This window comes from Rutidosis leptorrhynchoides, chromosome 5 (assembly GCF_046630445.1).
Source record: "Rutidosis leptorrhynchoides isolate AG116_Rl617_1_P2 chromosome 5, CSIRO_AGI_Rlap_v1, whole genome shotgun sequence".
Classification (NCBI taxonomy): Eukaryota; Viridiplantae; Streptophyta; class Magnoliopsida; order Asterales; family Asteraceae; genus Rutidosis; species Rutidosis leptorrhynchoides.
In genome coordinates, this window is record NC_092337.1 from 422,483,722 (window position 1) to 422,506,808 (window position 23,087).

The 23,087-nt window shown below is 36.4% G+C and overlaps 3 protein-coding genes across 5 annotated transcripts in view; all 3 read right to left on the minus strand.

The window, feature by feature from the left end:
• Window positions 1-10,767, minus strand: part of LOC139848149 (epoxide hydrolase 2-like) — a 66,454-nt gene extending 55,687 nt beyond the window's left edge. For 2 of the 3 annotated variants that reach the window (XM_071837883.1, XM_071837882.1), the window contains exons 1-3: window positions 10,291-10,767; window positions 9,849-10,093; window positions 8,674-8,876 (exon numbers count right to left, since the gene is read on the minus strand). In XM_071837883.1, coding sequence (XP_071693984.1) covers window positions 8,674-8,876; window positions 9,849-10,093; window positions 10,291-10,767 — 925 coding nt within the window. Of the gene's footprint in view, window positions 1-8,629; window positions 8,877-9,848; window positions 10,094-10,290 lie in introns of those variants that run through there. The other variant, XM_071837881.1, reaches the window with a different exon arrangement.
• A 5,306-nt stretch (window positions 10,768-16,073) lies between these two features.
• Window positions 16,074-16,553, minus strand: LOC139850015 (uncharacterized). Its single transcript, XM_071839614.1, has one exon. It carries the CDS (start codon window positions 16,551-16,553, stop codon window positions 16,074-16,076), a length of 480 nt encoding a protein of 159 aa, XP_071695715.1.
• A 762-nt stretch (window positions 16,554-17,315) lies between these two features.
• LOC139847513 (condensin-2 complex subunit H2-like) lies at window positions 17,316-21,907 on the minus strand. Its single transcript, XM_071837184.1, has 11 exons — window positions 21,406-21,907; window positions 21,223-21,322; window positions 20,538-20,653; window positions 20,312-20,454; window positions 19,579-20,026; window positions 18,819-18,994; window positions 18,598-18,741; window positions 18,435-18,527; window positions 18,229-18,330; window positions 17,956-18,114; window positions 17,316-17,663 (listed from the first exon to the last, which is right to left on the minus strand). The coding sequence occupies exons 1-11, from the start codon at window positions 21,608-21,610 to the stop codon at window positions 17,406-17,408; spliced, it is 1,944 nt and encodes a 647-aa protein (XP_071693285.1). The 5' UTR covers window positions 21,611-21,907; the 3' UTR covers window positions 17,316-17,405.
• Between the last annotated feature and the right edge of the window lie 1,180 nt (window positions 21,908-23,087).

The following is a 23,087-nucleotide window of genomic DNA, read 5'->3' on the forward strand; positions in this document are numbered from 1 at the left end:
GAATTAGCAAATGGTAAATTAATTTCAGGAGATAATATATGTCGGAATCGAGAAATTAAACTGGTTAGCGAAACATTTAAGATTGATTTGATACCAGTAGAGTTAGGGAGTTTTGATGTGATAATCGGTATGGACTGGTTGAAAGAAGTGAAAGCAGAGATCGTTTGTTACAAAAATGCAATTCGCATTATACGAGAAAAAGGAAAACCCTTAATGGTGTACGGAGAAAAGGGCAACATGAAGCTACATCTTATTAGTAATTTGAAGGCACAAAAACTAATAATAAAAGGTTGCTATGCTGTTCTAGCACACGTCGAGAAAGTACAAACTGAAGAAAAGAGCATCAATGATGTTCCCATTGCAAAAGAATTTCCTGATGTATTTCCGAAAGAATTACCGGGATTACCCCCACATCGATCCGTTGAATTTCAAATAGATCTTGTACCAGGAGCTGCACCAATAGCTCGTGCTCCTTACAGACTCGCACCCAGCGAGATGAAAGAACTGCAAAGCCAATTACAAGAACTTTTAGAGCGTGGTTTCATTCGACCAAGCACATCACCGTGGGGAGCTCCTGTTTTGTTTGTCAAGAAGAAAGATGGTACATTCAGGTTGTGTATCGACTACCGAGAGTTGAACAAACTTACCATCAAGAACCGCTACCCACTACCGAGAATCGATGACTTATTTGATCAACTACAAGGCTCGTCTGTTTATTCAAAGATTGACTTACGTTCCGGGTATCATCAAATGCGGGTGAAAGAAGATGATATTCCAAAGACTGCTTTCAGAACACGTTACAGTCATTACGAGTTTATGGTCATGCCGTTTGGTTTAACTAATGCACCAGCTGTGTTCATGGACCTTATGAACCGAGTGTGTGGACCATACCTTGACAAGTTTGTCATTGTTTTCATTGATGACATACTTATTTACTCAAAGAATGACCAAGAACACGGTGAACATTTGAGAAAGGTGTTAGAAGTATTGAGGAAGGAAGAATTGTACGCTAAGTTTTCAAAGTGTGCATTTTGGTTGGAAGAAGTTCAATTCCTCTGTCACATAGTGAACAAAGAAGGTATTAAGGTGGATCCGGCAAAGATAGAAACTATTGAAAAGTGGAAAACCCCGAAAACTCCGAAACACATACGCCAGTTTTTAGGACTAGCTGGTTACTACAGAAGGTTCATCCAAGACTTTTCCAGAATAGCAAAACCCTTGATTGCATTAACGCATAAAGGGAAGAAATTTGAATGGAATGATGAACAAGAGAAAGCGTTTCAGTTATTGAAGAAAAAGCTAACTACGGCACCTATATTGTCATTGCCTGAAGGGAATGATGATTTTGTGATTTATTGTGACGCATCAAAGCAAGGTCTCGGTTGTGTATTAATGCAACGAACGAAGGTGATTGCTTATGCGTCTAGACAATTGAAGATTCACGAACAAAATTATACGACGCATGATTTGGAATTAGGAGCGGTTGTTTTTACATTAAAGACTTGGAGGCACTACTTATATGGGGTCAAAAGTATTATATATACCGACCACAAAAGTCTTCAACACATATTTAATCAGAAACAACTGAATATGAGGCAGCGTAGGTGGATTGAATTATTAAATGATTACGACTTTGAGATTCGTTACCACCCGGGGAAGGCAAATGTGGTAGCCGATGCCTTGAGCAGGAAGGACAGAGAACCCATTCGAGTAAAATCTATGAATATAATGATTCATAATAACCTTACTACTCAAATAAAGGAGGCGCAACAAGGAGTTTTAAAAGAGGAAAATTTAAAGGATGAAATACCCAAAGGATCGGAGAAGCATCTTAATATTCAGGAAGACAGAACCCGGTATAGGGCTGAAAGGATTTGGGTACCAAAATTTGGAGATATGAGAGAAATGGTACTTAGAGAAGCTCATAAAACCAGATACTCAATACATCCTGGAACGGGGAAGATGTACAAGGATCTCAAGAAACATTTTTGGTAGCCGGGTATGAAAGCCGATGTTGCTAAATACGTAGGAGAATGTTTGACGTGTTCTAAGGTCAAAGCTGAGCATCAGAAACCATCAGGTCTACTTCAACAACCCGAAATCCCGAAATGGAAATGGGAAAACATTAGCATGGATTTCATCACTAAATTGCCAAGGACTGCAAGTGGTTTTGATACTATTTGGGTAATAGTTGATCGTCTCACCAAATCAGCACACTTCCTGCCAATAAGAGAAGATGACAAGATGGAGAAGTTAGCACGACTGTATTTGAAGGAAGTCGTCTCCAGACATGGAATACCAATCTCTATTATCTCTGATAGGGATGACAGATTTATTTCAAGATTCTGGCAGACATTACAGCAAGCATTAGGAACTCGTCTAGACATGAGTACTGCCTATCATCCACAAACTGATGGGCAGAGCGAAAGAACGATACAAATGCTTGAAGACATGCTACAAGCATGTGTTATTGATTTCGGAAACAGTTGGGATCGACATCTACCGTTAGCAGAATTTTCCTACAACAACAGCTACCATTCAAGCATTGAGATGGCGCCGTTTGAAGCACTTTATGGTAGAAAGTGCAGGTCTCCGATTTGTTGGAGTGAAGTGGGGGATAGACAGATTACGGGTCCGGAGATTATACAAGAAACTACCGAGAAGATCATCCAAATTCAACAACGGTTGAAAACCGCCCAAAGTCGACAAAAGAGCTACGCTGACATTAAAAGAAAAGATATAGAATTTGAAATTGGAGAGATGGTCATGCTTAAAGTTGCACCTTGGAAAGGCATTGTTCGATTTGGTAAACGAGGGAAATTAAATCCAAGGTATATTGGACCATTCAAGATTATTGATCGTGTCGGACCAGTAGCTTACTGACTTGAGTTACCTCAACAACTCGCGGCTGTACATAACACTTTCCACGTCTCGAATTTGAAGAAATGTTTTGCTAAAGAAGATCTCACTATTCCGTTAGATGAAATCCAAATCAACGAAAAACTTCAATTCATCGAAGAGCCCGTCGAAATAATGGATCGTGAGGTTAAAAGACTTAAGCAAAACAAGATACCAATTGTTAAGGTTCGATGGAATGCTCGTAGAGGACCCGAGTTCACCTGGGAGCGTGAAGATCAGATGAAGAAGAAATACCCGCATCTATTTCCAGAAGATTTGTCAACACCTTCAACAGCTTAAAATTTCGGGACGAAATTTATTTAACGGGTAGGTACTGTAGTGACCCGAACTTTTCCATGTTTATATATATTAATTGAGATTGATATTTACATGATTAAATGTTTCTAACATGTTAAGCAATCAAACTTGTTAAGACTTGATTAATTGAAATATGTTTCATATAGACAATTGACCACCCAAGTTGACCGGTGATTCACGAACGTTAAAACTTGTAAAAACTATATGATGACATATATATGGATATATATATATATATATATATATATATATATATATATATATATATATATATATATATATATATATATATATATATATATATATGTATATATATATATATAGTTAACATGATACTATGATAAGTAAACATATCATTAAGTATATTAACAATGAACTACATATGTAAAAACAAGACTACTAACTTAATGATTTTTAAACGAGACATATATGTAACGATTATCGTTGTAAAGACATTTAATGTATATATATAATATTAAGAGATATTCATACATGATAATATCATGATAATATAATAATTTAAAATCTCATTTGATATTATAAACATTGGGTTAACAACATTTAACAAGATCGTTAACCTAAAGGTTTCAAAACAACACTTACATGTAACGACTAACGATGACTTAACGACTCAGTTAAAATGTATATACATGTAGTGTTTTAATATGTATTTATACACTTTTGAAAGACTTCAATACACTTATCAAAATACTTCTACTTAACAAAAATGCTTACAATTACATCCTCGTTCAGTTTCATCAACAATTCTACTCGTATGCACCCGTATTCGTACTCGTACAATACACAGCTTTTAGATGTATGTACTATTGGTATATACACTCCAATGATCAGCTCTTAGCAGCCTATGTGAGTCACCTAACACATGTGGGAACCATTATTTGGAAACTAGCATGAAATATCTCATAAAATTACAAAAATATGAGTAATCATTCATGACTTATTTACATGAAAACAAAATTACATATCCTTTATATCTAATCCATACACCAACGACCAAAAACACCTACAAAAACTTTCATTCTTCAATTTTCTTCATCTAATTGATCTCTCTCAAGTTCTATCTTCAATTTCTAAGTGTTCTTCATAAATTCTACAAGTTCTAGTTACATAAAATCAAGAATACTTTCAAGTTTGCTAGCTCACTTCCAATCTTGTAAGGTGATCATCCAACCTCAAGAAATCTTTGTTTATTACAGTAGGTTATCATTCTAATACAAGGTAATAATCATATTCAAAATTTGGTTCAATTTCTATAACTATAACAATCTTATTTCAAGTGATGATCTTACTTGAACTTGTTTTCGTGTCATGATTCTGCTTCAAGAACTTCGAGCCATCCAAGGATCCGTTGAAGCTAGATCCATTTTTATATTTTCCAGTAGGTTTATCCAAGGAACTTAAGGTAGTAATGATGTTCATAACATCATTCGATTCATACATATAAAGCTATCTTATTCGAAGGTTTAAACTTGTAATCACTAGAACATAGTTTAGTTAATTCTAAACTTGTTCGCAAACAAAAGTTAATCCTTCTAACTTGACTTTTAAAATCAACTAAACACATGTTCTATATCTATTTGATATGCTAACTTAATGATTTAAAACCTGGAAACACGAAAAACACCGTAAAACCGGATTTACGCCGTCGTAGTAACACCGCGGGCTGTTTTGGGTTAGTTAATTAAAAACTATGATAAACTTTGATTTAAAAGTTGTTATTCTGAGAAAATGATTTTTATTATGAACATGAAACTATATCCAAAAATTATGGTTAAACTCAAAGTGGAAGTATGTTTTCTAAAATGGTCATCTAGACGTCGTTCTTTCGACTGAAATGACTACCTTTACAAAAATGACTTGTAACTTATTTTTACGACTATAAACCTATACTTTTTCTGTTTAGATTCATAAAATAGAGTTCAATATGAAGCCATAGCAATTTGATTCACTCAAAACGGATTTAAAATGAAGAAGTTATGGGTAAAACAAGATTGGATAATTTTTCTCATTTTAGCTATGTGAAAATTGGTAACAAATCTATTCCAACCATAACTTAATCAACTTGTATTGTATATTATGTAATCTTGAGATACCATAGACACGTATACAACGTTTCGACCTATCATATCGACACATCTATATATATTTCGGAACAACCATAGACACTCTATATGTGAATGTTGGAGTTAGCTATACAGGGTTGAGGTTGATTCCAAAATATATATAGTTTGAGTTGTGATCAATACTGAGATACGTATACACTGGGTCGTGGATTGATTCAAGATAATATTTATCGATTTATTTCTGTACATCTAACTGTGGACAACTAGTTGTAGGTTACTAACGAGGACAGCTGACTTAATAAACTTAAAACATCAAAATATATTAAAAGTGTTATAAATATATTTTGAACATACTTTGATATATATGTATATATTGTTATAGGTTCGTGAATCAACCAGTGGCCAAGTCTTACTTCTCGACGAAGTAAAAATCTGTGAAAGTGAGTTATAGTCCCACTTTTAAAATCTAATATTTTTGGGATGAGAATACATGCAGGTTTTATAAATGATTTACAAAATAGACACAAGTACGTGAAACTACATTCTATGGTTGAATTATCGAAATCGAATATGCCCCTTTTTATTAAGTCTGGTAATCTAAGAATTAGGGAACAGACACCCTAATTGACGCGAATCCTAAAGATAGATCTATTGGGCCTAACAAACCCCATCCAAAGTACCGGATGCTTTAGTACTTCGAAATTTATATCATATCCGAAGGGTGTCCCGGAATGATGGGGATATTCTTATATATGCATCTTGTTAATGTCGGTTACCAGGTGTTCACCATATGAATGATTTTTATCTCTATGTATGGGATGTGTATTGAAATATGAAATCTTGTGGTCTATTATTATGATTTGATATATATAGGTTAAACCTATAACTCACCAACATTTTTGTTGACGTTTTAAGCATGTTTATTCTCAGGTGATTATTAAGAGCTTCCGCTGTCGCATACTTAAATAAGGACGAGATTTGGAGTCCATGCTTGTATGATATTGTGTAAAAACTGCATTCAAGAAACTTATTTTGTTGTAACATATTTGTATTGTAAACCATTATGTAATGGTCGTGTGTAAACAGGATATTTTAGATTATCATTATTTGATAATCTACGTAAAGCTTTTTAACCTTTATTGATGAAATAAAGGTTATGGTTTGTTTTAAAATGAATGCAGTCTTTGAAAAACGTCTCATATAGAGGTCAAAACCTCGCAACGAAATCAATTAATATGGAACGTTTTTAATCAATAAGAACGGGACATTTCATTGTTCTCAAGTCAAACCTAGTGTTTATCATCTTCGTTGCGTCTACATACTTTTCTGAAATATTGAATCACAATATTGATACGTAAGCATTTATAATTTATCTTTTATAAATTAATAGTGTATCCATGTCTAGTGCTCGAGTATATATGTTTATGCATGCTTGTATACTAAATTTCGTCATTAAACAGTTTATAATGAATCACTAATTAAATACATATACTACTGGTAAAAGGTATATGATATACATGTTTTTGGAAAGCTGGCGAAAAATCAATAACTTTTCATTTAGATATCGAATAGTTTCGATGAACGGATTAAAAGATATGATCAACTGAATTATGATTGACGTTAATTGAAATTGCTTTTGAATCTACAATTAAGATTTAAACAACTTGTTTGCGAGATTGATAAATTGGATTTTTGAATATTACCAACCGAGTAAATGACTCCTTATATAAGGTATGTCTCGTTTTGTTGAACTATTGTCAAAATTGACTTTTTGAAACGACTTTGGATAACTTTTGTATGTCGATCTCGAGCATTAGGATTGTGATACACTATGACCAGACCTAGCTTGATAGACATTTATTGACCAACATATGTTCTCTAGGTTGAGATCTACGGTTATTTGGTAATCAGAGTTTCAGTCACATTTTGGTGAACGACTTTATATGCTGCTGAGGTGAGTTTCATTGCTCCCTTTTTAATTGCTTTTGCAATATATATTTTTGGACTGAGAATACATGCAATTAATTTTAAACGCAATGGATACAAGTACATACTTAATTCTACACTGAGTTTGAACCGAAAATCCCTTAGCTTTGGTAACTAGTAGCTGCCAGTACATAGGATATGGACTGGTGGGTGCGAATAACAGTATATGGATCCATAGGGCCTAACATCCCCGTCCGAGCTAGAGCGCTAGCCTTTTAACGGACGTGTGTTATTTGAGTTTAAGACACGTTGGTTTGCGTGTATTAAAATGAATGGGGTATTTATCATTATAACGTTAAAGCTTAGTTACCAGGGTGCTTTGTTACGTAGAATCTATTGATAAACGTTTCTAGATGAAACAACTGAAATCTTGTGATCCACTTTTATATACAGATTACGCGAAACACTAAAACTATGAACTCACCAACATTTGTGTTGACACTTGTTAGCATGTTTATTCTCAGGTTCCCTAGAAGTCTTCCGCTGTTTGCTTATATGTTAGACAAGCTATGTGCATGGAGTCGTACATGACATATTTTTCAAGGAAACGTTGCGTTCACCAAATCATCACCATGTATCTTATTTTGACTGCATTGTCAACGGAAGTACTATTGTAAACTATTATTTACGGTGATTGTCTATATGTAGAAATCATCAGATGTCGAAAACCTTTGATTTAAATATTCATTTATGGTGTGCCTTTTCAAAAGAATGCAATGTTTACAAAACGTATCATATAGAGGTCAAATACCTCGCAATGAAATCAATGAATGACGTATTGTCCATATGGATTTGGAGCGATCGTTACATATATGTTCAATTCGAAGTGTAAATCATCATTTGTGAGTTTGAGATGTTGAAGATGATGATGAACGAACAGTGAATCTGAATGAACTACAATCTGTTTTATTAAAACGGTCGATTTTACCCATCACGTGTTTGGCACGTGATTACACTTGACGGATGAAATAAACGTCCGTCAGAAATTGGGACCATTTACACCGGCTATGTAAACCACAAGGACCACGAACCTCGAAAATGAACATCAGGGACCATTTACCCCATTTCATGTAAACCACATGAACCATTTATCCAATTTTCTCTTATAAATTTAAATGGATCAAAGGACATAAACATAGGGGCATTGGTCTCAACCCGATAATAGTATATCATTATTAAGGATGATGAGTGAATGATTCATAAACAATCATTTTTAATCATACACAAATATCTTTTAAAGTGTCTACAACACTTTAAAACATGTTTTGTGATGTACGATTAATAAATATTGGTACATAAATCACCTAAGTTTTATTATTGGTAATAAGCTTGAGAAAAGGGAATCAAAATTTCTTTAGAAACTCAATTATATGCTTATTGATCTCACCTGGCTTCTCTTGATTAATCCAATGGGATGCATCTTTCATCACAACCACTTCTTCCAACAATGGAACATCCTTTTTAAACCCGCCACTGTGTATATAATCCTTCATTCCCGGCATATAATACACCAAATCTTGGTCCCCAATGATGAATTTCGATGGTACTGTCACTTTTGCACCACTCCATGGTGCACTCAGTTCCCAACTCCTAAATGAATATAGTACAAATTCGAAAAAGAGAAATTATTTAACTGCAAAAGGTTTTCTCTGTTCAACCTACTCGGAGGAACAAATATTTTTACCGAGTGACGCTGGCCACCCCAAGATATGTTGCTATGGTTTGACCTTGGTCCACTTGTGAGGATATCAGGAACTCAACTACTAAGCAGTGGCGGAACTAGGATTTTTTTCACCGGGAGCAACAAAAAAAAAAAAAATTTAAAACCGTAGCAATTTTTTTTTGCAAAATATGGAGGTTATGGGGCAAAAAAATTGAGGTTTTTAGGCAAATTATAGAGGTGTTTGGACAAAATTTTAAGATTTTTGAGCAAAATTTGAAGGTTTTGGGGCAAAAGTTGGGAGAATTTTGGGCAAAATTTGAAGGTTTTGGGACAAAATATGTAGGTTTTAGGGCAAAAAAAAAGAAAAATCCACCGGAGGCAAAGTCGAAAAACCCAAAATTTTTACACTAAAAATTGAAAATCCACTGGGGGCGGGAGCCCCACCCTGCCCCCAAATAGTTTCGCCCCTGCCACTAAGTTATCCTGTGATGAAATGAATCGATAATAGTTAACGTGGCCAGTACAGATTCATTTTTTTTACCGGCGGTATTAAGGTCATTGACGGTGCCATTATCCACCCACCCGATAATATCCAGGAAGTCACGGGTCATTCTTACTTCCTACACGGAGGAAACATCGGGATATTGCACTCAAGGAGAACTCCCGAGGGAACCTTGCTAGATATGGGCATAGCCCACCATTTGCAAGAAACCCCAGAGGACTCCATAAGCAACTGGAAAGTAATTTGCATTATGAAATCCCCATGTGAGACTCGAACTCGAGACCTCTGGGACACCCATACCCAAAAGGGCGGTAACCACTCAGCTAAATGGAGATGATAAATATTTTATGTTTAATATAAATATTATGATATTGTATGTTGATCAATCTGAACTTACAAGTGTATGGCTCGATAGTAGTTAACGCCAGCAGTGATGCTGGACTTTTCGAGTTTGCTAGCAAAGTATTCAACATCTTCTTCTGATAACCAAGGTGGCAAATTAACTATAGCATCATCAGGGGAATGTTTAAAGCCTTCACCTTTAGGAAAATAAAATGGTCCTGGTTCTCGAAAAGTTAGAAACTTTTTCACAATCGTTTTACTATCCATTCGAGCTAACTCGCTTTCTATATCTCCAGGTTCCTATATATACAAATAAATAAAAACAGATTAATTCAATTCATTGCAAAAGGTTTTATTCAGAAAACCTTAGCCGACCCACGCCAGACAGCCCCATGTCCAACACGTGAAAGGTGAAAAGGCGAAAGGTTAATTCAATATAAAGATTATTTTTTTGACAAGTTTGTATATACGTTAACTTGTTAAGTTGCATACATTACCTGGAATCTGACCATGTAGTGATCAGGCCCATGCACGGCTCGCATCAACTCAACAATGTCTCCCATGGGGTTATATGCAATCAATGGAACGCTTAGGTTGACCATAGCTTTGACTCGGTCCGGCCTAAACATGGCCAGGTGCCAAGCAACGAATGCACCCCAATCATGACCAACAACAAACACTTTTTCACCTTCACTAGTGATAGCATCAAGAAGACCAATCATGTCACCTACAAGATGACAAACGGTGAACTTGGTGTGGTCGTTGATTGGTGCGCCGGTTGTATCACCATAGCCACGAAGATCGGGTGCCACGGCTCGATAACCGTTATTAGCAAAGTAAACGATCTGGTGACGCCATGAGTACCAGAGCTCAGGGAAGCCATGGAGGAACAACATTAATGGACCTTGACCCTTTTCGGCTATGTGAATGTTGAGCCCATTTGCACTTATGGTCTTGTGTTCTGTACCCTCCATGTTGTTGTTCTTTGTGTTGGTGTGAATCATGAGCTAACATGGTTCAACTTATATAATTAGTTCAGGAATATATTGCTAACCAAAGGACAACCAAGTGAAACCAATAAAATTAAATTGACACCGATCAATAATTGAGGCGACCAATAAACGATCAAGGCCGAATACATTTAAATACTTTATGTTGTTACTAACAAAGGTACACTGTACACAGGCCGCACTTGGGTTTTGGACTATATACATAGGATAAGGATTCTTATTAAAACACTTACCGATTCAAACAACTAACAAAATGAGTTTTAATTTAATACAATAATAAATAAATATAAATACCAATAGATGCGTATCTAGAAAAACATGAAGTTAAAAAAATATAAATAACGAGAAGATGTCCTCGTGTTGCTGCGAGAAATAATTTTACTCTATACGTTAAACCTAAAAATAAAATAATGACGTCATGCTAAAGTCATGCTTACACGACGTCGCGTTGCCGTTATCATCCACCAAAAATAACATTAAATGACCAAAATATCCCTAGTAACGTCATGCTGATATCATTGAGTTATTTTTTTTTTTTGAAAGGCAATGTTAGTGGTTAGCTCACGAAGTTAATTCACGAAAATCCCCCCCCCCCCCCGAGACTCGAACCCTGGTCTCCTCGAACACCATGTTAACATGTTATTAATGGAAACTTGTATTGTTTAGTTAATTATATTGAAGAATTTATTGAAAGATATAAAATGAAGAGGCAAGATAATTATCACAAATCAAATGGGTTCAATAAACACTTATAACCAAATAATATGAATCTGTACAATCTACGCCTTAATAATACTCCGTAATAGGTTTCATTGCCATTACGATTGTCACCTTTTTCGGCATTTATGATATCCAGTAACTACTTAACTGTTAACTCTACATATACAAATCATCTTAGTACTATTCAGGCAATTCTTCATAATAACTGTAAAATTCCTATTTCACCAACTGCCAGTTCATCTGCAATTAGACAAAAGAGAACGAAAACACAAAGACGAATGTGTTTACATGTTACAATACACAAACACTTCACATGTTTATTCAATTGTTTCAACACCCAGATTAAAGTTACAATAATAATCAATGTGTATTCAAAAAGATTATCTAACTAATTTCTAATTAACTGAAAGAAAATCAGTTACAAGCCTAACTGTCAATACACATAATGTTACCTTCTACTATTCAAGTCAGCCTGCAGAATTCAACCCATCTGGGTCAACCAATCTTGACCGTCTTCTCCTCTTGCTATCAGGGGTGCACCTAGTTCCAACTGTCTTACCTAATATTAACTATAAGAGATAAAGAGAGAAAGAAAGAACTGTGTTCTTGTATATGTGTGTTATACTTAGTACATGAGACCTTCTATTTATAGAAGGTATGTATACTTATATTAACAATCCATAAACTATGATTACAATGCTATATTACAATATAAGTAGTTGTCTAATATTCCCCCGCAAGCTAAGGACGGGTAACAACCTGTAGCTTGGATCGTAACTGGAGAAATCTTGGTGAGGACAATGGCTTGGTGAAGATATCAGCAATCTGATCATCAGTTGTTATAAACTGAACTGAAAGTTTTTGTTGAGCAACTCTTTCTCGAACAAAGTGAAAATCAACTTCTACATGTTTTGTACCTGCATGAAAGACTGGGTTAGCTGAGAGATACGTAGCGCCAAGGTTATCACACCATAAGGTAGGAACCGATTTAACAGGAACACGAAGTTCACGTAATAGATCTTGAAGCCATGTTAGTTCTGCAACCGTGTCAGCTAGGGCCTTGTATTCAGATTTTGTTTTCGGGCAGACCATGATACTAGGTTTGAACCAAGATATATAGCATATCCTCCCGTGGATCGACGGTCATCTGGACAACCTGCCCAGTCAGCATCAGAGAAGCTAGTCAGCGAGTTGTATGCTGAATCAGTATAGGCATGAAGCACTGTTCCGGAGTCGTGCATAAATCGTAAACCATAATTGGCAGTGCCTTGTAAGTAACGGAGAATTCGTTTAACTGCTGACCAATGATTTATCGTGGGACAATGCATGTACTGACAGACTTTGTTGACTGCGAAAGTGATGTCCGGTCGAGACAATGTAACGTATTGAAGGGCACCCACAATTTGACGGTATTGAACTGGGTTGTCAAATGTTGCACTATCACCAAGAGCAAGTTTGGCGTTGGTTGTCATTGGAGATGAAACTGGTTTAGCATTAGATAAGTCGGCGCGTTCCAAAAGTTCACGGATGTATTTGCGTTGTGATAGAATCATGTCATTTCCATTCCTTGTGACTTCAATCCCTAGAAAATAAGATAAGTTACCCATGTCTTTAACAGCAAATGAGCGGCTAAGACTTTGTACCACCCTATCTATTTCCTTTGTATCGTTCCCTGTTAAAATAATGTCATCAACATACACAAGCATATATAGAAGAGTGTTTCCATTAGAGTAGGTGCATAAGGAAGTATCCGTTTTCGACCCATGAAATCCAAGAGAATGAAGTGCTGTAGAGAGTCGATGAAACCATGCTCTAGGTGTTTGCTTTAATCCATATAAGGCTTTGTGAAGGAGGTACACATGATTTGGTGTAGCTGAATTGACGAATCCCGGTGTTGTTGTAGATAAACTGTTTCGTGAAGATCACCATGTAAAAAGGCATTTTGTACATCAAGTTGCCTGAGAGACCATTTCTGAGACACAGCCAAGGAGAGAACCACACGAATGGTTGTTGATTTTACAACGGGGCTAAATGTTTCCTGATAGTCGATGCCTGGTTGTTGTCGAAACCCTTTAGCAACTAAACATGCTTTGTAGCGTTGTACTGCCCCTGTTTGATCCCGTTTTAATTTATATACCCACTTGCAATCAACCACATTAGAATTTGAAACACGAGGTACTAGCGACCAAGTGCCATTCCGCACCAACGCTGAATACTCTTCAGTCATGGCTTTACGCCAGTGAGGATCTTTGTTAGCAATGGTAAAGTTTGCTGGTTCAGTATCGGACGAGGGACCTCTTGTATGATAGGAGGTGGCCTTATGTTGGTGGATTTGTTTAGGATTGGGGCGAAGATTGGCTGGTCGAGAACGAGGAGGTGGCTCAGTGTTTGTGGAAGTGGTGGTAGTAGTAGTAGTAGTAGTCTGAGGTAGTTGGTTGTGACTTTGTTTAGGTGGTGATGAGGAGGTTTTGGAGCGACGATGATATGCGTGAATGATATGTGGTTTGATCGTGCCATGTCCAAGCGGTGTAGTGGTGGTATTTTGTGGTGGGACAGAATGTGTTTTAGGAACTGTGGAAGGTGAATCTTTAGTTTGTGAGGTAGGATTTGGATATTTAGAGATGTAGGGATTGACCGGATGTGTAGAAATGGTTGTATCAGTCTGTTTAAAAGGAATAAATTGCTCATTGAATCGAACATGACGGGCTATATAAATATGATCCGACTTTGGATCGAAACATCGATAGCCATGATGGGCAGTACTGTAACCAAGAAATACACATGGTGTAGATCGAAAATCCATTTTGTGTTGGTTGTATGAACGAAGGTGAGGGTAGCATTGGCACCCAAAAACTCGAAGAAATGAAAAATCAGGTTTATGTTTGAACACATGTTCAAAGAGTGGGGTTGCTGAATTTGTTCTGGATGGCATTCGATTGATAAGGTATACCGCAGTTCCAAAAGCAAAATGCCAAAAACGTTGTGGTACATGTGATTGAGCGAGTAGAGTAAGACCGGTTTCAACAACATGACGATGTCGTCTTTCAACCACACCATTTTGTTCACTTGTATGAGGACAGGAAAGACGATGATTGATGCCTAGTAGAGAAAAGAATTGAGAGAGATTTCTAAATTCACCTCCCCAATCAGTTTGTACAGATTTGAGTTTGGTCTGAAATTGTCGTTCAACCATTGCCACAAATTGCTTAAAGGTGGCGTAAACATCAGATTTGAGTTTTAATGGGAAAAACCACATAAATCGTGAAAAGTGATCAACACACAACAAAAAGTATTTGTGACCATCAAAGGAGGTAACAGGCGCAGGTTCTCATACATCACAAAAGACTAAATCCAAAATGTGCGAACTTTTATAAGTAGATGGTAATAGATGAAGTTTAGAGGATTTTTCAGCATTACATAAATCACAAAAGGTGGTTGTAAACTTATTTTGTAAAGGCAAATGATATTTAGATAACATGGACTTCAACAGTTGTGGATGTGGATGTCCGAGTCTTTGATGCCATGTAATTGAAGATGCACGGGTAGTGGAGAATGCTATTTTGTGAACTGGTGAAGACTGAGGAAGATGGAAGGAGTAAAGACCACCATTACTTGGACCCGTGAGGAGGGTAGTGTGTGTAATCTTGTCCTTCACAGCAAAGAAAGTTGAGTGAAATTCAAAATACACATTGTTATCAAGACAAAACTTTTGTACAGAAAGTAATTTATGTTTTATTTCAGGAACATGAAGTATGTCTTTGAGGGAAAAGGTTTTGTTTGGAGACGAAAATTGTGAGGAACCAACGTGTAGAATGGGTAACCCCTTACCATTGGCAACATGAAGATTGTCCTCACCGTAGTAGACCTCGAAGTTGTCAAAGTTGAATAGGTCTGGAGCAACATGGTGACTAGAGCCTGTGTCTGGGATCCACGAGGTTGACGCTTGGGAGCGATAGTCTGTAAAGTTGGCTGAAGGTGACTGTCGTCTCATAGTAGCAGGGTTACGATTAGGGCATTGAGATGGGATGTGCCCAATCCCACACCTGTTGCATGTGCCAAAAACTGTGTTTTGATTAGAAGCCCAGTTAAATGAATTTCGATTACCTGCTTGATTTCTATTGTTATAGTTGCCTCGTCCACGTCTGTAATCACGTCCACGACTACGGTTATTGCCAGATCGGTTAGTGTACATGGCTTATGCAGCGGTGTGTGGGCAGGTTGAGCTTGGAGTCCAAGTTGAGATAAAAGCAATTGTACAGCTTGAAGCTGATCTGTTTGTGAAGTGGGTAAGACATTATTAGGAGCTGTTGAATTTCGAATTTGTGTGCTAGTCGTGAATGCTTGAGCTGAAGGAATGTCGGGTACAGATTTCTTGATCATGTAGTCGTGGTCTGATCGCGCAGACCATGAAGGTCTACAAAGGTCGGAGGCTTTTCGCGGCCAAGAAGGCTAGATTTTAAACCATTGTATTCCTCTCGTAGTCCTGATATAACTAGCATCACCAAATCTTTTTCTTTCATCTTTTCGCCTATGTTAGCGAGCGCAACATCTTATTCTTGAGTTCTAGTTAGGTAGTATGCGGTTGTTTCATCTGGCTTCATCTGTAGTCTAAGGAGCTGGGTTTTCAAAGTGTATTCTCGAGAGGAAGTGTGAGGAGCGTAGGCACGCTCAAGGGACAACCATAGATCACGAGACGTTAGTCCTTGAACATGTTGGAATGATGCTTCGGATATGGTAGATATGAGAAGCATTCTTATATGAGCATCATTAGAGACCCAATTAATGTAATTGGGGTTTGATGTTTGAGACTGTGTTTCTTCATCTTTTTCTGATGATGGGATTGCTGATGGAACATTTTTAGGTGGACAAGGGATTGTGCCATCAATATAGTCAAATAATTTGTTGGTGGCGAAGAATGGTTGAACCATTGTCTTCCAGTAACCATAGTTCGCGGGAGATAAGGTGAAACCAAATTTGTGAGAGTTGTGGGCGGCTTTCTCTGTTGGAGTAAAGGTAGCTAGCATTGCCATTTCAGAAATAGTTAAAAGATAAGTAATAATTTTTTTTTTTTGTCTTTTTGTCTTTTTTTTTATTATTTTTTTTTTACCTGGGATATATATAAAATGAGAGGAGAGAGTTTTAACTAGTAGTTTTTTTTTTCACTCTTTCCAAATTCCTTTCCAAAACAGAACCAAAAAGAAAAGAAACCGGCGATGAACAGTGACCGACGGCGATGAACAGTGACCGACGGCGGCAGTGAACAGTGGTGCCGGAGATGAACAGTGACCGAAAAAATTTAAAAATTTCAGGGTTAGGTCGGAATTTGATTCCGAATCTAATGGTGTTGGCCTTTTTCCTGATTTAGGCTGGATCGGGCTAGATCTAAAAAAGATCTGAAAATATCCGGCTACTTTTGGTTTTCTTTGAGGCTGAAAATTTTGGTTTTGATTCGGATTTTAATTCCGAATTTAGTGTAGTTTGTAATTTTCGCCGATTTGAGGTAGTTGATCTTCAGTTACTTTTTCTTCATTGAAGATCATGGCGGTGGGTTTGTGTGATGACGAGTTTGGGTGTTATGACCCGAAAGCCTCGTTTCTGATGTGAAGGTTCAGGCAAGGCTGCAATCACAGAGCATACTACGAGTTTTTAAGGTCAGTTTTTTTTTTTTTTGGCCAGAGTTGTTGCTGGAAAATAGCTTGGCTGCCGGAATTGTTGCCGGACTTGGGCCTTTACAGCTCTTGATACCATATTAACTATAAGAGATAAAGAGAGAGAAAGAACTGAGTTCTTGTATATGTGTGTTATACTTAGTACATGAGACCTTCTATTTATAGAAGATATACTTACATTAACAATCCCTAAACTATGATTACAATGCTATATTACAATATAAGTAGTTGTCTAATACCTAACTTTACAGTTATTGCAGACGACGATGACGTGGAACCCACGGCTAGTCCTCCATGGTTCTCTTTTCCTCTCTTCAATTGAGCCTTTGGTCTCTTATTGGAGGATCTAAGTTGTACGTCTGCTCTCTTTTTGTTGTTTAGGAGACGAACATGAAATGGGTTCTCGGCAGTGTAACAAACAAATTCACCGCCAACACCACCCTTTACCAGTTCCACATTTCCATTATTCACCTGTTAAAATGTATCCAAGAAGCTAAGAAACATCTACAGTATACCCAATATAATCATTTTTATATTTTCATGTTTTTCATCGTATGATATTTTAATATGTATATGTTTACATTATTTTTAGATTATCACTTTGATAAAGAAACACAATCATTGATTGTAGGTATTTGAACAACTGCCAAATGAAATACATGAATCATTAACATCTACCGAGTACCAACCGATTAAAAATTGAATCGGTCAAAATAGAAAACTTCGCGCAATTTGAAAAAAAAGAAAAAGATAAAAAGCATACTAGCTGTAAAAGTGCAGAGAACGTGCGTGCAACATCATGTTTCTCCTGACCCTTGACAACATCTGTGAAGGATAACGTATTCCCTACATCTGCGTCTACTGAAAGCTTGTCCAAAGTCCGTTGACCATATTCATGAATATCAAAAGCTGGCCGTGCGTCCTGCCACAGTAATAATCATAAATTAGAAATTAATTAATTATATAAAGTTAATAAAGCTTTAAAAAATTATTGAGTTCTGGTATACGATAACATATTAACGTTGGTTTGACCCACTTGCTCATCTAAGTCTTGTTCGATTCTCTGTTTCCAACTTGAAACCCTAGCTGCTAATGCAGTTTGCTTCTCTGTTTCGGCATAACTAGCAAGCAAAGAATCCTGAATTTTTTAAAGATAAAAGATCAATCACATTGCGTTACTATCCAATTGGCCAAGTAAAATTGTTTTCAAAAATATTAGAAACGTTAGCCTCAAAGCCTCACCAAATGGGACCGACAAAGATCTTCAAGATTCACATGAGGGTCTTCATGCTCAATTGGTTCCTTTTCAAAACTAGCATCTTCATCCATATGATGCTGCAAGGTTATAATCACTAGACGTCAAACACACAGTTTCAATGATCATATAGTATCAATAAGAGCTAACCTTTTCAGGGTCGAAATGATTTTCATTCATATCGGGCATGTCAAAATCATCTGGCGTGAAATCATGGGCCCCGTCTCCATCGTCTTCATCGTTATGGAATTCGTCAATGTTTTCATGATCTCCTAGAACTAGTGATCGACGAAGCTACAAAATAAGCTTCACAATTACATCAAAACAGCACAACAATAAAGTAAATACTTTAAAATAAAATAAAAACAAACCCTTTCATATAACGGAAGAGATTCTGATTTGTGGTCTTTTTTGTTAACGTTGTGACGTGCGTCCCATATTTCCTGAAATTCTGCACTAATTGGACCGTGCAACTTTGCAAGCGGAAACTCTTCTGTTATCGAGATTTTGGTACTTGGATTTGGCCAATTCTTTCGGTAAGCTTTAACTGATTAAAGTGAACCAAGTAAGTATAGAGCAATATAACTAAAAGAGAGATTTTGACACGTTTACTATTGAACGGGTCAATTCGAGTTATATTTCATCTAATGATCAAACGGGCCAAGAAAATTATTGCAGATAAACTAATCAAATGAGTCAATAGTTGCCCAGCCTGATACGTCCTCAATAATTTTATCATTAGTAAGATAAGATGCATATTGAGACAAATATTCAGGAAAAGTCAACTCAACCCAATCCACCCATTTTGCCACCTTTTTTAAAATATATATGTGCTCAAGGTTGCAAAAATCGCTACTTGGGGAGTACTCGGTCGGGAATTATAGGGAGTACTCGGCAACTCGGGGAGTACTCGGATGTTGACTAAGTTTGACTTTGACCGATTTTGTCCATTTGACAAATTTTGACTGATTTTCCATGTTTTGACCGATTTTTTGAGTAATCCCAAGTTTGATCGAGTACTTGACGAGTACTCCCCGAGCTGCCAAAACCGAGTACTCGACGAGTAATTGTGAGTTGTGCAACACTGTATGTGCTTGGTGAGAAAATCAAGCAAAAAGATATCGAGACAACCTTTTTTAAAGGGTTTTACTTTCAACTTTCCTTGTTCATGAGGATTTAAAGGTTTCCAAGGATCATCCTCATCTTCATCTGACTCATCAAATGTCCCTGTTTGTTCAAACCCATAGTCCATGTTGTAGTCATGGTCCATATTAACATCACAATCGGGAGCCTTTGAGTGCACATCATGGTCCATAGTTTCAAAGAGGTTATCAACACATGCCGGTTCATTTTGATCATGATCGAGGGTCTTTCGAGCGGAAAGTTTATGCCCTGTTCCACCAGAACGTTTTGAAGGTGACATAAATGATTTGCAAGATTTGGATGCAATTGAACTTCCTACTTTAAAATGACTTCGATTCTTGTTAAATGTTTCAGTGCTGCCCAAAAACTCATCAACTGCAAATGCATCACATGCATCTAAGAGTATAAAATCCCTGTATAGATCATTTGTTGCTAACTGCAACCATAGATTTAATCCGTTATTAGCAATGATGATGACAGCTCAATATCTACTCACTCTAAAAAATGAAAAAATGAGCGGTTGGGTGATATAATATAATATTAGGTCAAACCTTTTCCCTAATAAATTTACAGTTATAATATAATATCCATGTGCTTTATGCATTAAAAGTACACTTTGAATGACATTTGACCCATTTGACCTGTTTCTTTTTAGCTATCAAAACAGTAAACCCATTGACCCGTTAGATATAGACATAACCAAAAATGACCCGTTACATACCAGATAGGACTCTAATTCCCCAATGTCTCCACTGACATCTAAGCAATCACCCTTGAGCACAACCAAGTTTGCAGGAGGTTTTACAAAGGGATTGAGAAGGGTATTGTTGTCATTTGAAGTATCCAATGATTTCTTGGCATCAACTGGTAACAACAAGCATATTTAGCAATGGCAAATCTTTCATTTGGTTCCTACATATAACTAAATTCTAAGAGATTCAGGCTACCTGGGATATCATCTAAACACCAAAAAGAATCATCTGGTTCAGCAGAAGCAGCGACAGAACCATTTTGTTGTTCTTCTTCTTCGCCTAATGAATTCTCTGGTTGATCATGTTGCTGACTGAGTACATTTCATATAAATGATCAAAAAGTGACTGCCTAATTAGGGACAATTTCACATATATACCCGGTTTAGGTTGAGAAAATATCAAAATTTCCCCATTTATGCTATTTTAAAGCATTATACCTTACGTGAACACTAGTGTCTTGGTAAAATATGGTATTACCCAACTTGAGTTAGGTACATATGAAATGCCCCCCTCTTATGTTATGTGTAGAAACACATGTCACATATGAAGAATGCATAGTAGTTTTACTTCCATTGTATACATATTGTGGAAGCCATAAAAGGGTCTAACATTATTTCTTATGAACATCCTAAAAACTAAAAATTTCAGATTGTATTTCAAGCTTTGTAACTACTTTTGACCAACTCTACCTTTGAACTAATCTCAAGTTACCACTTTTGAGAGATGAACTTGTTAGATGTTTATGTCAAACGAAATCCATTGAATATCATACCAAATACCATAAATTTCTATAGGTTTGAAAGCAAATACCATACCAATACCAATACTATCAAACATCAAACATAAAATATTAAAAGAAAGTATCAAAAATGGAAATTACCCATTTTGAGAGATGAACTCCAAAGCATGTAATACCAAAGAATACAAATACTCAACTTTTTTGCCATACACCTGAACTGAACCTTGAAGCAGCAGTGCAGCTATAATTGCAAGTAATCAACTAACTGTCATACACAATTCCTAAAACAAAATATAAATTTAACAACTTTATAAAGGAACAAACCTTCAGCAAAATTTATAGATGTATAATCATTATTACTATTATCAGCACCAGTAATTTCACCGGAACAAATCTTGAGTAAATATTCTTGAAGATTATTGGCAAGATCAACTTCCCAATTTGATTGCAGATCACGATGTGGTTGTACGGAGTGAAATTTAGCAACACCTGCGCCGGAATCAAAAGTGCTGGCTACTTTATCGGTCATGTTCAATTTATGTTCCTCCAACGGTACATTGCTTTGTTTTGCAAACCCTAGCTTTTTTCAAAATTTGAAATTAGGGAAAAAGGAACTCTAGACGTTAAGCGCATTAGCAAAGATGAGAAAGAGATGATAACTGTGTGTTTGTGTGTGAAGGAAGATTTTAGGGGATTCATATAAGAACTTTGTTTCCCGCCTTGATTGTGAGTATTTGTGTTTATCACCACCTCCCTTTAGGAAGACAATGAAACTTTTGTTTCCCATTTCACATATTTACTTTCTAACTTAATAGTTTTTGTACCATTCTTAATTCCTTAAAAAAAATTATTATTTCTTTGTCACATAATCTAAAAATTAGTATGTTTAGAAGATATATGATGACACCCTTTTTCAAACAGAGACAAATAGAAAAAGAACTTAATACACAAAAAGTAAATAGGATAAGCATCAATCAACTAAGGTTTAACATTGTTAATGTACACTCGATTAACGTTAACGTTGTCAATTAATCTTTTTATCTACGTAATAAATACTAATAAATAATGTAGGAAGGTATACGGTTTTTCCCTATTCAAGCTACTTGGGAGGGCGAGTAATCGTTACCAACCTTTCCCAGGTCACCACAAAATATTCGTCCTAGACGAGATTCGAACATGAAACTTATTACATGGAACTCGGGGCTCGAAACACTTGTTGGTTTTTATTTATAAAAGTGGGTGTCCATTTGATTGAACTAGTCGGTTAGATGGACCTGATGAGCCCAAGCCTGTTATCTGTCGGGAGCAAGAGGTTATCAGAGCTATGTGAAACCAGCCTAACGCAATACCCCCTTGTCCAAGTAACCCAAACCTTCGCCCGAGTGACATGCACCAATTCTCAACTTAGAATGCGTAACCCAAATAAACAGATAATGCACCATCAGGCCCAACCGAACATGATCAAATCATTGTTCAACCGACTTTTAGACTCCCACTCGATTTAAAGGAAAACGCTACTAAGCCCAGTTACGAATAAATAATGTAAAAGTACAATTATTAATTGAAACTTGAAAGTTCTGTTTGGGATATAGACAAGTTCAAAGACTTAACTAAATTACACGAGATGATTGAAGAAACGCAAGATGATTGCAAAATAATCACAAGATGAATGCACAAACGCAAATGCTAACACAAAACGACATATTTTGATCATTTCTTCATACCCATTTCACAGTTGATCCTAACCCAATTTCAATTTATACTAACAGGTGACTAGAACCCAACTATCAACTGAGACAGCTATGACCCTTGCTAGTTGAGTACTCCGTAATATCTTTACCATAAACTTCAAATTATACAAACCATGGGAACTGAATGCAGATCATCTCTGTATCCGTCACTGAATTTTATTATATTATATATATGATACATTTGACTATATTTATGTGATAACCCGGAAACTTCCGACAAAATTTAAACACAATCTCATTTAACTTCGAACTAAT

Excerpts from the sequence above, each read along its gene's own strand:
- LOC139847513 (XM_071837184.1), bottom strand. The coding sequence starts at position 21,610 with ATGACCGATAAAGTAGCCAGCACTTTTGATTCCGGCGCAGGTGTTGCT. Across the intron at positions 18,995-19,578 it reads AGTAAAACCCTTTAAAAAAG|TTAAAGCTTACCGAAAGAAT; the intron begins GTTGTCTCGATA and ends CACTTTAATCAG. Across the intron at positions 18,115-18,228 it reads AACAAGACTTAGATGAGCAA|GACGCACGGCCAGCTTTTGA; the intron begins GTGGGTCAAACC and ends TTACTGTGGCAG.
- LOC139850015 (XM_071839614.1), bottom strand. The coding sequence starts at position 16,553 with ATGGCAATGCTAGCTACCTTTACTCCAACAGAGAAAGCCGCCCACAAC.